The 15,158-nt window shown below is 47.9% G+C and overlaps 1 protein-coding gene across 4 annotated transcripts in view; it reads right to left on the bottom strand.

Annotated features, from left to right (window-relative positions):
• SNX29 (sorting nexin 29) overlaps window positions 1-15,158 on the bottom strand; it is a gene marked incomplete at its 3' end in the record, with an annotated part of 449,820 nt that overhangs the window by 68,728 nt on the left and 365,934 nt on the right. For all 4 annotated transcript variants that reach the window (XM_079795284.1, XM_079795286.1, XM_079795285.1 and 1 more), the window contains one exon: window positions 5,493-5,633. In XM_079795284.1, coding sequence (XP_079651410.1) covers window positions 5,493-5,633 — 141 coding nt within the window. The remainder of the gene's footprint in view (window positions 1-5,492; window positions 5,634-15,158) is intronic.

Here is a 15,158-nt window from a genome sequence, read left to right as displayed (position 1 = left end):
ACAGAGCCTGAAGAACCAGTGTCTGATCTGCCTGTGGCCCCTGCTCCTGCTCAGCACACAGACAGGAGCCTCCAGCAGTCCGGGCCCCTGACACCATGAGTGGAGCTCCCAGCCAACCACGGGTGGACACGAAGTGTGAGCCTGAGTAATTTGTTAAGTCAGCCTAACCAAGCCTATCCTGGCTGAGATAAGCCCTATGTCTGTGATATTTAAACATTAATGAGTAACTTAAAATATGGATATTTTTTATTTATTTTGAGAGGGAGAGATAGAAGCATCAATGATGAGAATTATTGATTGGCTGCCTTCTGCACACCCCTTACTGGGGATCAAGCCCGCAACCCTGGGCAATGCTCTGACCGGGAATGGAACCATGACCTCCTGGTTCATAGGTTGATGCTCAACCACTGAACCACATCAGCTGAGCAATGAGTAACTTTAATATACGACCACTGTGGCTTGACTCAGCTACAAAGGAATAAACTTCATCAAGTGGTGGAGGATATTCAGGTAACTATTCGAACAAGATTTGGGCATGATGTGGTATGTGAGGGCATGGCCATCTCTAGCGAGTGCTCTGGGCATCAGAGCATTTACAAGTAAACACATACATGGCCTAGCAAGGCAAAAAGCAATGCTTTGGTAAAGACAGGCCCTGAATCCACAAACTATGCAACGTGCTAATTTGATCAAAAAGTACAAACGAGTCGAGATCACCTTTTACTTCTGTAATTTGCATCATTGGGGAAATATCTAGAAATTCAGGCTAGAAAGATACTCATCTGATGAATTTAAAAAGGCTAACCTACATTTAATATGTCCTTGGGTACTGTCCAGGCCTGTGGATTCTGGAGTGACTCACTGAATGGGTCCAAGCTTAGAGTAACAAGGGATCTATAACTCAGTCCCCAAAGATATCATGTGGACATGCCTTAATGGTCGAAGCGCAAGTGCATCACTCTTGAAGTTACTCAATCAAAGGAAAGATTCTGACCTGGTAGGTTTTCCTGGTCCAATTTAGAATAGAAGCTCTTCAGAAAACCTGCCCTCAGGGTATCAAAGCAGGTATCCCAAGCTATTGGGCCCGCTGGGGCAGCACACGCTTGATCTCTTAGCAGAGTTCAGGCAGCCTCCACTGGGCACTGAAGTCCTGCATTCTGACTCAGTCTGCACTTGAGAATCAGCTGGACCCTCAGAGCTGTGCTGGGCAGCATCCAATGTGTACTTAAAGGAAGCGGGTATGTCATAGATGAACGCTGGGGAAGAGCATCAAAGCACAATCATGGCACGACCAGCCAATTACAGGCTAAGGGGCTGCACAGGCTGCTGCGGCAGCAGAGGCCCCAGAGCTGAAAGGTTCCTGGGCAGCAGAGGAAACTGGCAGCACCCCCTCCCTCCAACCACCAGGAGCAGGACCACAGACCTCGTCGAGAACCTGCTGCAGCCTTAGTACCACCCGTCCTCACGGGCCAGCCCAGCAAGATGGTGCCTCTCCTTCCCAACCTCGTTTATTAGCAAACAGAGCTGCACTGAAGGGAGGGGAAGTGGGGGGAGGCACTGCCCTAGTGGCAGTGATTTCACAGGAAGAATTCCACAGCTGCTCAAAGTCAGTCTTTGTCCTTGAGAATCTGAAGTGAGGATGAGAATAACCCACCTCAGGGGACACCCACTCGCAGTCCCTGTTTCTGGCCCAGGACAGCAGACTGCTTCAGGCTCCTCCAAAATTCCTTCATTTCAGCCAGGCTGCAGCCCACTAAACCTGAAGCAGGCCCCCAGGGTCCTTAGGATTGGTGGGGTTCTTGGTAGGTTTGCTTTGCCTAACTATGGGCTTGAGGAGCTACAAGGTGGGGAGGGAGTCACTTCGGGAAAGCATTCAGCAATGTGTGCCCCCAACGAGGGCCCCCTCCTAACCCCAGAACCTGTGAGAACTTTAACCTAGGAAGCAAAAGGGACTTGGCAGGTGTGATGAAGTTCAGGATCTTGAGACAGGAGTTGACCATGATTCTCTGGGTGATCCACAGGGTCCTCAAAAGAGGACGAGGGCCAGAGTCCGAGAAGGGGACGTGACCATGCTGGCAGAGGCCGAGGCAGAGGCCCGCCATGTGACTGCAGCTGTGGCAACACAGGAGGCCCGCAGCTAAGGAACGTAGGGGCCTCCGGAAGTTGAAAATGGCAAGAACAGATTCTCCCCGGAGCCTCTGGAAGGAAGGCAGCCCTGCCAACACCTTGATTTGAGCCGCGTGAGACCAATTTTGGGCCTCTGACCGCCAGAACTCTGAGATATAAATCTGTGTTGTTTTGGACCATACCTGTGTGGCCATGTGTGACAGCAGCCACAGGAAGTGACCACACAATGCAGGACATTTCACCATGTGAGCGGCCCAGGGCAGCCTGGGACTGATTTCCCTCAGCAAGCTGCAGACAGGCCAGCCCTGAGGGAGGGTGATGGGAGGGCTGCTTCGGGGCAATGCTTCCTGCAAGTCTTATAATGATGATAGGATGGTTAGGCAGGGTTTTGTTTTATGACATTTTGAGACATTCTGGATGGGTCCCAAGATTTGTATGAGCCTACGAGTCATTAGATTAAATCAGTATATAATTCCCTCCCCTCTTTTCATAAGAATTATTGTACTCCTTGCTATGAAGAAGTGTGGAATTTTTAAGTCTTCCATTTTTATGGGCTCAACTCCACTTTTCTTCAACAGAAAAAAATGTAATGACAGATTAATTTTGGGCTTGAGATAAACTGCTCTATAACTTTTTAAATTAAGATATAACAGGTCCTTATGTGATCAGATTTCTAATCTAAACAACGAAATCTATGAATATGTAAACATACCAGTCAGTAACGGCTTTCCCTATGAACTTCCAAGTGCTGGGAGTGGGTTATGGAAACTCTTGCGCTGGTTTTCTAAGATAAAGTTGAAAGGAACTCCAGAGAAATGCACATTAAAACCAAAATATCACCTCAGACCCGTCAGAATGGCTGTCATCAATAAATCAACAAACAAGTGTTGGAGAAGATGTAGAGAAAGGGAACCCTCGTGCACTGTTGGTGGGATTGTAAACTGGTACAGCCACTACAGAAAACAGTATGGCGGCTGTAACACAGAAAGGCACAGATGAAACCTATATGTTCATGTTGACCAATCTCACCTCAATCAATTTAACAAATACTATTTTTTAAAAAAGAAGACAGTATGGAGATTCCTCAGAATATTAGAAATAGAACTACCATATGACCCAGCAATCCCACATCTGGGTATTTACCTGAAGAAAGCCAAAAGACTAATTCAAAAAGATATATGCACCCCTATATTCATTTCTGTAGGTCTGGGTGGAGCCCGACAATCTGCATTTCTAACATGCTCCCAGGTGATGCTGTCCCTACTTTGAGAACCACGGTAGTGGAGGAACCCCTCTTACACAGGGCCCAATTTCTCACAGGTCCTGAGAAGGGTCATGACCTTACCTCGTCTGAGTGAACTATCCTGCCAAGCTAATGAATACACTGCGATTGCTGAAGCATCTCCATCGCCTACTTGACTCCCAGGCTTGGCCAAATGTTGGAATTACAGAGAGAGCTTTTAAACCCCTCGGGACCCAGACCTCCCTCCAGATGAATTAAATCAGAATGGGGCTGGGGGATAAGCAAATCTCAGTACTTTAAAAAAATCTTTTTTTTTCTTTTAAAAATTGATATTTAGAGAGAGGAAAGGAGAGAGAGAAAAACATCAATGTGAGAGAGAAACAATGATTGGCGACCTTCTGCATACATCCTGACCAGGAATCGACCCCACCCCCTCACCCCACCTCCTGTGCAGGAGACAATGCTCCAACCAACCGAGCCATCCAGTAGTTTTTAAAACTCCCCAAGTGATCCAAAGTGCAGCCAAGATGGGGAACTGCCACTCTAAGCAACGGACCAGAACAGACATTCAACAGGGCCTCACGCTAAGCCTGGGCCTGTCCTCTGCAGTGCTGGGCTCTTGCCTCCTGCACCGGGACACATGATCGGTGCTCAATAAACACTTGCTGAATGAATGAAAACTAATCAAACAGCAAACCTAAAGAGGCTAGCACCTCCCTTCTCCAGGGTACCTGGGTGAGAAACAAATTATGTCCTCATAAATGGTTAAGCCTCACGAGGGCAGTGGCCCTATGATAAAAGAAGCTCTTTTGAGAAGGCTCTGCTTGGGAAATAGCACCACACTCCTAAGTCCAAATACATATCATAACTACCATGGACGAGAACTAGGAAACATTTTCTTAGTCCAGAATAGGGGTAGACAAACTATGACCCAAAGGCCAAATCCAGCTGCCACCGATTCTTATAAATAAAGTTTTATTGGCACACAGACAACCCCAGTTGTGTCCACACTGTGGCTGCTTTCACACTAAAAGGGCAGAGTTGAGTATTTTCAGCTGAAATGGTGTGGTTTGCAAAGCCAGAAATATTTACTCTCTGGTCCAGGCGTCCTCAAACTACGGCCCGCAGGCCACATGCGGCCCTCCGAGGACATTTATCCGGCCCACCGGGTGTTTTTGCCGTTTTGTTTTTTTACTTCAAAATAAGATATGTGCAGTGTGCATAGGAATTTGTTCATAGTTTTTTGTTTTTGTTTTTTAAACTATAGTCCGGCCCTCCAATGGTCTGAGGGACAGTGAACTGGCCCCCTGTTTAAAAAGTTTGAGGACCCCTGCTCTGGTCCTTTAGAGAACAAGTTTGCCAACTCGGTCCCTAGAGATATAAGAGGATGTGATTATCTTTATGTGATGAAGTTATGGGTGACCACTTTCTTTTTTTTCTTCTTCTTATATTAGCCAGCTTTGGAGTTGTGTGCTTCTAGGAGCATGTGAGATAGGGTATGTGGTGAAACGGCTATAACCAATAAGGCTTCCAGGGATTATCAAGCAGACAGTAAGCCTAACCCCCAAAGGGTTTATGGCTTAAAACCAGCAGAAGACCTGCTCGATCCAACATGGAGACTAATTCACCTTGAGGTGACCCCTAGCCTCACTATACACTCACTGTAACGTGTTAGCATCCTAAACGACACACCCTGTGCACCATGGTCAGAAGGGAAAGCCCATGTGAGGACCCAAAATGGCTGATGGGCTCTTCCAAGAAATCTCCACCCCTTTTCCAGAAAAATCCTGAATATTGCTCCCCTTTACTGAATGCCCTACCCCTCGATTCAGTGAGCCCCAATAAAAGAAGTAAACCCCACTAGGGGGGCTGCTCTGCCTGTGGAGCAGCCCCCTGTGTCACTGCTTCACTAACACTCACTTTCCCTTTCCCTCTCGGCCGGCTCCCATTTGAATTCCTCTCTGCATGAAGCCAAGAGCCCACAGTGGGTCGCACACCTTCGGGTCCCCAGGCCCCGGAACCCCGGCATCACATGTGTGTTTAAATCATAAACTGAAGGAAAAGAAAGTCTGCCTCAATGTGGGCACCGGTGCCGAGCCGCCTGGTTCCGCATGGACGGTACCTTGTTTCCAATGGCCTTTTTGGGTGGGAAGTTGTAGGCTCTCACTTGCGGGTATTTGCTCTGTAACTTGTGGTGCAGACCCCGGAACTCCGTGTACCGCCGATAGACATTCCACTCATCATCTTTTATCCGGATGTAGACCTGGCAAGAGAAGGAAAGAAGAACATGGAGACTTTCCTTAAAAGTTCATTGCAAAGGGTGGGCGTTGGGCAGTGTGCCAACCATGACATTGGGCAGTGCCCACCCACATCTGTGCAGGGGCCACATCTGTCTCCCGGGCCACTGCTGCCCAGTGCTGGCACAGAGCAGGGACTCAGTACTGCTAAGTGAAAACGTGGGGAGATGAAAGATGAACCAGGCAGGTTATGGGAACAACACGCTGTATATCATTTCCCCAATTAATCCCAGCGATGCGTTACTCGTATTTCTGTCATATGCACACTGCAGCAGTGACAAGTTACTGGGAGAGTCTATTCCTCCTCTCTGGCTATGCGTGTCCTCATCTGTACACGGAGCTGACTAACAGCACCGCCTCCCGAGGTTGCGTGCACGGCATTCAGGTACAGAAGCAACGCGGCTGTGCCTGGGACCACGCAGACCACCAATCAATTTGGGGAAGGAGGGAGGGGCAGAGATAAGCCCAACCGGATGGAAGGTCATGTTCAGATGGGTAAACACAACAGGGACACAAAACATTATTTTAGTCAAGCTGTAACTCCCAAGAGAACACTCTGGGGGACAAAATGTTGAGGGCCGTCTCATCAGCTTTTTACAGGCCTAACACCCTCCAGGGACACGCAGCAACGACCCTGTGAGGGCAAACAGAAGCGGGAGAGGGACCAGTGCATTTAAAAAATTATACGAGTTAAGGAGAGCCCGGAGAGTCAAGTCCGGATGATAAATGGCTAATGTAATTTGCAATCAGCAAATGTCAATATACATTTTAAGACCTCTTTAACCATAAAAACAGGCATGTCAATGTGATGATAAATTCTGCCTCCACATGAAAACCACCAGCATCCCCGATGCTGACATCATGCACTTGCAGTTTGGTTAGGCGACTATCAGGGTCTCTCACAATATTTGAACAAGACAGAGAAAGGAGGACTTAAACCAAAGAATTGCAAATAATGAATAGAAGTTTCCAGTGGAATTAGATGGAGAAACAGAGGACTATCGAGTTTATGAGAAGCCTCCAAGCTAAGCGAGACAGCAAATATACTGGATGACAGATACCAAGTGACCTCATCTGGCCTGAAGGATGAGTCTAATCCAACGTGATGAAATTCACAAAGTTCAATGTCAGGACCTGCCATAAAATTACAAAAACTAACATCGTAAGTGTAAGGTGGGGGAGAGAGCGCCCAGCAGCAGCCTGAGGGACAAAGACTTACAGGTCTCAGTAAATTCAAACTAAGTGAATAATGTGGGAGAGCCATTAAAAATGCCAACGCTGGTTTGGCTAAGTGGATAGATCGTCGGCCTGCAGACTGAAGTCCCGGGTTCGATTCCAGTCAAAGGGCACATGCCCACGTTGCGGGCTCAATCCCCAGTAGGGGACATGCAGGAGGCAGCTGATCAGTGATTCTCTCATCACTGATGTTTCTATCTCTCTCTCCCTCTCCCTTCCTCTCTGAAATCAATAAAAATGTATTATATTAAAAAAAAGACCATGTAGCTCTGGCCGGTAGCCCTGTGGTTAGGGCATCGGTCCACGGACAGAAGGGTCATGGGTTTGATTCCTGGTCAAGGGCACGCACCTGGGTAACAGGTCCAATCCCTGGCTCTGGTTCAGGGTGCATGCTGGAGGCAACCAGTCGATGTGTCTCTCTCACATAGATGTTTCTCTCTCTCTCCCACCCTCCTTCCTTACCACTCTCTCTCTAAAGATCAATGGAAAAAATACCTTCAGGTAAGGATTAAAACAAACAAACAAAACACCATGCAATCTTCAGACCTCATTAAAAGGTAAATGGCAATGTCTAGAATAAAGGAGTTAAAAGTCTTGCTCTATCCTAAATCTACCGGAGCAACTTGGTCAGGTTTTGGATGCCACCTGCTAAAAGATGACCTGAAATACATCCAGGAAGGCCCAGGACCACCTGCTACTCAAAGTGTGGTCTGTGGACCAGTAGCAGCAGCATCACATGGGAAGAGGTTAGAAACCCAGCCTCTCAGGCTCCACCCAGAGCACTGACTCAGGATCTGCATTTTAATAAGAACCCCAAGTGGTTCATGCACACTTCAAAGCTTGAGAAGCACTAGGCTTTATGAGATGACTTACAACCAAGTTATCGGAAGAAAGAGAAACGAAATTGGAGGATGATGACCTGAGCCTCAGGATGGAGGGGGTCGAGATCTCCAAACACCTGGAACGAAGAAGAGGAAAGACCAAGATGCCTGTTCCAGTGATTCCGGAAGCAGACTTCCAGCAGGTAGAAAGTAGAGGAAGACATATTTCAGTAGAGAAGAACTTTCTAGCAGCAAAAGCTGCCCAAAGAGGAAAAGGTATGTGTCCAAGGGTTTCTTGGCGCTGGGTGTCCAAGCAGTGCTATGATGACTGATAGGACTGTGATCGCAATTACGCAAGTATTTGATTTATAACAGTGACGTATACATTAGACCCCCAAAAGCATCTGGAAGGGCCTGGCTAGGTATGGAGAGCTGGGCTTCAGGCTCACAATCTCCATAGACTGAGTCAGTGAGCAAATAAGCCTGGCAGAGCTCAGGGACTTGGCATATTTGGGGCATTCTTTGAATCCTTCTGAGTGATAGCAAGTGCTAGTTGCCCACCCAGTATTCATTTCCCCCCAATATTTCTTGGGATAGCAATGTATTCAGAAAAAAAAAAAAACCCTACATTTTCCTGTCTTCTTCACAGGTAAGAGTGGCTAATGAGATATAAACAAAAAGTATTGTTTGGGGATTCTAAGTTCTTAAGGAGATCTGACTCAGCCAACAAGTGCCTTATTTTTTTGTTGTTTGTTTGTTTTATTCTTCTCTCTGTCTTTTGCCTTCCTTCTCAAACACCGATGTGATGACGGGAGCTCCAGAGGCCATTTGATGATCGTGAGGAAGTCATGAGAAGGGAAGCCAAGACAGAAGGACCTGGGGCCTCCGATGACATTTTGGATTCACTTCACCAATTATTAGACTATCAACTCAAAAATGTTTTAACAAAACAAATATTTATCTCTAGTTTGTTAAGGGCCTTTGCACTAGTGGCTGGATACCATTCTAGTCTGATATATCTTGAATGACTATATCTGCTAGCATATTCTTATACAAGTCCAAAAGCCTCCTCCCCCCACCCCCCGAAGAGGGGCAAGTCCAATCACTTGTCTGATCACCACGCACAAGACTAATTATCTAGATCAGGAGAGGCAACCTATAACCTATGGGCCAAATCCCGCCCCACCCATTTGTTGACCGATTGCTTATAGCTGCTTCTGCAATACCATGACAGAGCCAAGTGGTAACAACAAACACCATATCTCCTAGAAAGCTGAAAATATTTACTTTTTGGCTCTTTATAAAAACAAAACAAAACAAAAAACTTTGCTGATTGCTGACCTTGCTATTAGGAAAGTCCTTATTATTGTTTTTTTTTCCACCAACATATCCAAGATGGAGTGTGGAGAAGGGCAGTGTTTTCAAATAGCCCCAGTCCCTGTATTAACCATCTGCGACCCAGGAATCCAGTGTCCCAAAGCTTCCCTGATTCGAAGGAGCAGGTGTTGTGCCCATCCACCCCTGACACCAAATTCCTATACTGAAACCCTAAGACCCAATGTGAGAGTATTAGGAGATGGGGCCTCCGGGGGGTGATTAGGTCATGAGGGTGGAGCCCTCATGACTGGGATTAGTGCCCTTATAAATAAGACTCCGAGAGCTCCCTCACCACTTCTGCCACGTGAGGACAAGTGAGAGGATGGCTGTGCATGAACCAGGAAACAGATTTTCACCAGATGCCAAATCTGTAGCACCTTCATCTTGGACTTCCCAGCCTCCAGATCTGTGAGAAATAAACGTCTGTTGTTAAGCCACCCCATCTACAGCAGTTTGTTATAGCAGCCCAAGAGGACTAAGAGGTGGGCATCTTGGGGAACTCCTCACAAAAAGCACAGGTAGGTGTGAGACAGACAGGCATTCCTTCCCTCTGGCTATGTGTACAGGGAGCTGACTAACAGTACCTCCTCCCAAGGCGGCATGGACGGTATTCAGGTATAGAAGCACACAGACCACCACACACAGGAGGTGGAACTCAATTTGGAGAAGGAGGGAGGGGCAGAGATCAGCCCGACTGGATGGAAGGTCATGTTCAGATGGGTTCGCACAACAGGGACATAAAACATCGTTATTTTAATCAAGCTGTAACTCCCAAGAGAACACTCCGGGGTGGGGTACAGAATGTGAGGGCCGTGTCATCAGCTTTTTACAGGCCTAACACCCTCCAGGGACACACAGCAACGACCCTGCGAGGGCAAACAGAAGCGGGAGAGGGACCAGTGCATTTCTAGAAATCACATGAGCTAAGAACAGCCCAGAGAATAAAATCTCCAATGACAAATGGCTGTGGCAACCTGCCACCAGGGAATGTCAACACACACCTTACTTAAAAACCCCTACAGCGACAAAGGCCAGCACCTCCAATGCGATGCATTCCACATTTCTCATGGCACAGTCAGTCAAGAGCCAGCGCTCCCCTCTGGGGACGCCTGAGCCCCTCCTGCTCTTCAGTGGTCCCCGCTGGCCTTCCATAGGGCACCTCCTCTTCTGCCCACGCTGTAAAGGGGAGGTCTTACCCGGCCCTCCCTCCTACACAAATATCCATGGCTCGAGGGCTCTTACGTCGTCATAGCCATCTTACTTCCAGCTCCGTCCCTTGCTGTGGCACCCAGGAGAGTGCCCATTTTCCTTAAAATCCTTTAATGTCTTAAATTCTTAAAATTTGCTTGCCTTTCTTTAAAACATTCTATAAACCGTTCAGATCAGACCAACTGTCCTGTCCTAGGAACAGCACTTGTGGCTCCCCACTTTCTCTGTTGTTGCTCCTGTTGTGGGTGACAGCAGCCATTCAAGAACTCAGAACGGAGGGACGTCGGGTTAGAAAGGAGCTCAGAAACCCTTACTCAGCCCTTCCTTCTACAAGCCATGGACTGGTGTGCCCAATACCCCCCTCCCCGTCCCAAATTGTCCACTTGGAGAATAAAGGACTTGAGCCAGGTCTGCGCTTTCTATGACAGCACGCTGCTGCAGTAACCGCGGCTCCGGAAGCCAGCAATGCCCTGCAAGATCCCGGAGGCCCCACCGCCCCTTTCCTGGGCAGGTCAGCTATCCTCAGGAGGTCTCCCGTTGCGCTTCGCACTTACGCCGCTCCCTCCTAACCCACTGCCATTAAGATGGCCCAGAATTACCTCACCGCTCCACCCTCAACTGCAATGCTTTTAGCATCCAAAATTGCAGAACGTTCCATGCAAATTAAGTTTTCCTTTTAAATTATACTAAACCCAACTGTGTACTTACTTCACTAAAGAATTGAAAGAATTTATGCACCAAATTGTTAGTGTTCTCTCCCTTTCATCCTTCTTTCCTCCCTTCCTTCCTTCCTTCCTATCCCTATCCCCCCCCCCCCTCTCTCTCTCTTTCTCTCTCCACCCCCTCCCTCCCTCCCTCTTCCATCCAAATTAAATTTGATGGGCCCAATTCCTTCTACTCAAGCCACAGAGAATAATTCCTTGGAGCAATATAAAGAGTTGACCTCCTCTTGCAAAACCAAATTCTCTTTTAAAACAAGCAATAAAAAGCCACTTCAAGTCACTCTTCTTGACTCAGCAAAAGAAAAAGAAAATAGGTAATATCTCTGATCAGGAATCGGGGCAAACCCTCCCTTTTCTGTTTTAAGGGGAAGTTCGAATCTTGAGATTTCTTTCCCACTGGGAAGCATTGCCCCATAATGCTTGTGAAGCACTCAAGTAAGGACAGGTCAGCAGGGAGAAACAGCAAGACCTTAGTCCACTGATGAATCGAATCCAGAACAAACTGTGTAGACAGGGCCTCTGGGAAATGCTTTCTTAAAAGATTAAGAACATCCGCCAGAGCTTTCCTGTCAGCCCTCGTGCTCCTCGCCTGTTCTGCTGAGCGCTCTATCCCTGGTGTCTTTCATCTGTTTTTGAACTAAATCTAAATGGACTCACACAGAGTGTGCTCCTTTGTGTCTGGTTTCTTTTGCTTTATACTGTGCTTGTGAGGTGTCTTCATGATGTTGTGCAGAGTATTCACCTGTCCTTGTTCCCTGCTGCATAGTGTTCCACTTACAAATTAGCCACAATTTATTTGGCGATTCTGCTGGGATAGAGAGTCAGGCTGTTTCCAGTTGGGACCATTATGGGTAAGGCAGCCATGAGTCTTCATGAGCATGGCTTTTGTACTCATTTCTTTGGGGATCATAGACTGTAATGTGAAAGTAAAAATCGCAAAGCTACTAGAAGAAAACACATCTTAATGACCTTGGGGTGGGCAAGGATTCTTACAGAGAATATAAAAGGGCACCAAGAGCCTTCTGGGCAGTGGTTACACAGGTATATACAAAAGTAAAAATTAACTGAGTCAAAAAGTTAAGAATTATGCACCTGATATTTATATGAAAGCTAGATTTAAAAGCAAAAGTGGGGGAAAAAATGCACCATGCCTTCACTGTTCACTGTCCTCAGGGGAGTGAGCTTTTATCCTAACCTATGGACCTGGGATGTCCAAAGCGGACTGTAGTGAGGGAGCACCCACCTGGACATGACACACAGTCAGATGTCAGCGTTCAGAGGGGTCCAGAGGCCGGACTCCGGCCTCAGCAGACCGGCCTTCAAATCCAGCTCCACCTCTTGCTAGCCAGGTGATCTGGGTTATTTCCCCCCTTTAAGCCGCAATTCTCCACTTGGAAAATGAGGATAGTCCTGGCAGCTGCTTTGTAAGGGCAGGAGGAGAACTGTGTGATTCTGTGCAGGACAACATCCCTTTTTGTGTGTTGTTGTTAATCCTCACCAGAAGATATATTTTCCATTGATTTTTTTTTTTTTTTTAAGGGAGAGAGTGAAAGGGAGGGGGAGAAATAGAGGGAGAGAAACAGCAATGTGAGAAATTGGTTGCCTCCCACTCGAGTCCCAACTGGGGCTGGGGATTGAGCCTATAACCAAGGTATGTGCCCTCGACCAGAATCAAATTCAAGACCCTTCAGTCCACAGGCTGACGTTCTAACCACTGAGCAATTGGTATGGTGCAAGACAACATTCGTTTTGTTGTTGTTGTCAATATATTTTTTTCATTTCAGAGAGGAAGGGAGAGGGAGAGAGATAGAAACATCAATGATGAGACAGAATCACTGATTGACAGCATCCTGCATGCCTCCCACTGGGGATTGAGCCCGCAACCTGGGCATGTGCCCTGACCTGGAATTAAACTGTGACCTCCTGGTTCATAGGTCAATGCTCAACCACTGAGTCATACTGGCTGAGCAAGACAACATTCTTTACATCTGTTACCACGTTTAATCATCAAATGTTGCATGTTCCTGAGTACAATCTACCTCTGAAACACACACACACACACACACACACACACACACACACACACCTCTATATAAATCTATGTATTTATCAATCAATCAAGACTGGGAGACAGGAGGAAAAGGAGAAAGTGAAAGATACAGGGAGAAGGAGAATGATCATTTAAAAGCTCTTTTAAGTCGATTTAAAACCCGGATCTGTTCTCAGGGTCTGCCCAGCACAGGCCTAGCTTTCTAAGCCAGCAATATGCTGGCTCTTAGGCACACGTGAGGCCTAACATGCGAGAGGCAGAACGGCTTAGTGAAAGGGCTATGCAGGGAGAGGAGCCTGGGTTCAAGTCGTAGCTCTTCCCCTTGTGAGCTGTGACCTTGGGAATGATATTCCGTCTATCTCAAGCCTCAGCATCTCAATCTATAAAATGGGGACAATACCAACTGGTTGGGTGGTTATGAGCTGCCCTGCTTGGCAGGCAGTAGGCAACGGCAGCTGCTCATATTGTAAGCCCCTCACCTTCGTCGTCATCTGCCTTGTGTACATGAACTTCCCTATTACAGAATTAGGGGTAATTATAGGATGCGCAATCACAAAATTAAAGCAGGTAATTACCATGCCTAATTAATTGTCAAATGCTAGGCAGGCGAGGAAACACAAACAGAATTCACAGTCTGTGGGCTGGGCAGTTAAACATCCCTTCTTCCAAAAAACTGTCAACAGAAACAGCAGAGTTCGTAAATGACCTCCTTGGGTGGATGTTCAAGGACTAAAACAAAACCTGGGACTCGGAGAAAGCTCAGTGCACCTCGATCAGCTGCAGGCTGGCCTGGCATTTATCCTGCCCCGTGACACGGGCACCAGGGCCCTCCGACTAGAGCGCTGTTTCAGGAGGGACCTCACAGGAGACACTCGATGGATGCTGTAAACTCTGCGAGGACCAGACCCTACAGAGAGCCCTGCTGATGTGCATGCACAGGAGCGCTGGATAGATGCTCATTTACAAACCTGGCTTGGACACAAAACTTTGGGCTGCCCTTGCTTGCTGCAGCATAGAGCAAATGCATCCTTCCTCCACTTCAAAAAGCAGACGACTTTTAAAAGACCCAAACCTCTCCACCTCGGCAGCGAGCACATGTTATGCTTGTTGTGACAGCCAGGGGTGAGAGCTGGCGGTCACGCCCATGACACCCTGGGACGTAGGGAGGTGATGTGGCCTTTAGCAACACCTATCGCGTGCCAGACATTTCACCTATGATTCTAACAAAAACCCTGCGATTTCACATGCCTTAAGCCAGAGATTGGAACAAGGGGGCGACATGTGCACTGGGCAGTGAGGAGAACCAGAACCGGCCCGTGTGGTGCTGCCGGGGCACACGCGGCACCGCCCCACCTCAGGAAAACACTAAACTCCGACGCCCTGCAAATGGACTGTTACGGTCAGATGACGTTAGGACAACAAGGATTCTTTAAACATGGCTGTAGGTCCCTAACGCGTTTAGCTTCCTTCGTACCCAAGGAATGAAATGATTTGTGTTGTGGTTGGCAGCCTGTGTTAATGTACCCTAACAGAACTTTCCTCTTAATGAAATGGCTTCATGTGTTATTAACTCTAAGTGTCCTTGCTGCTCAAACAAAACGCCTGACTTAAGGTACGGATGCTGAGGGAGGGGTGGCATCGCAGCCATGCCGAGCACCAGATGAAGAACTTAGCCGGCGAAGAAGGACCTTTCCGTTCACAGGGTCACGGAAGTGAGGCAGACTGGGTAAGAACTGCCAGCCCAGCCCACACCTTTGAAAGGAGCTTACAGATGTGCGGTTTAGAAGTGGACAGAGCAGCCCTGTCTGCTCTCCCTGAACGGGGTGCTACACCCATCCGGGCCTCCCTCCAGGAAGATCCAGGGCTCCCCGCACTCACTGCCGTCCAGCCCAAGGGCAACTGCCACCCGACGTCTGATGCCAACCTCAGCTCCTCTGAGAGCGCACGGCCACCTTCCCACAGGCTGCACCGGGCGGGCTGGGAGGCGACGCGAGCTGGACACTGGGACTGGGGCCTCTACCCTTCACTCGAGACCCTGCTCAGGTTGGGTCTCCCCTCCCCCATCCCCTGTGGACC

This window comes from Cnephaeus nilssonii (genome assembly GCF_951640355.1).
Source record: "Cnephaeus nilssonii genome assembly, chromosome: 2".
In the NCBI taxonomy this organism is placed as follows: domain Eukaryota; kingdom Metazoa; phylum Chordata; class Mammalia; order Chiroptera; family Vespertilionidae; genus Cnephaeus; species Cnephaeus nilssonii.
Note: the sequence above shows the minus strand (reverse complement) of the source record. Positions and strands in the feature narration are given on the sequence as shown.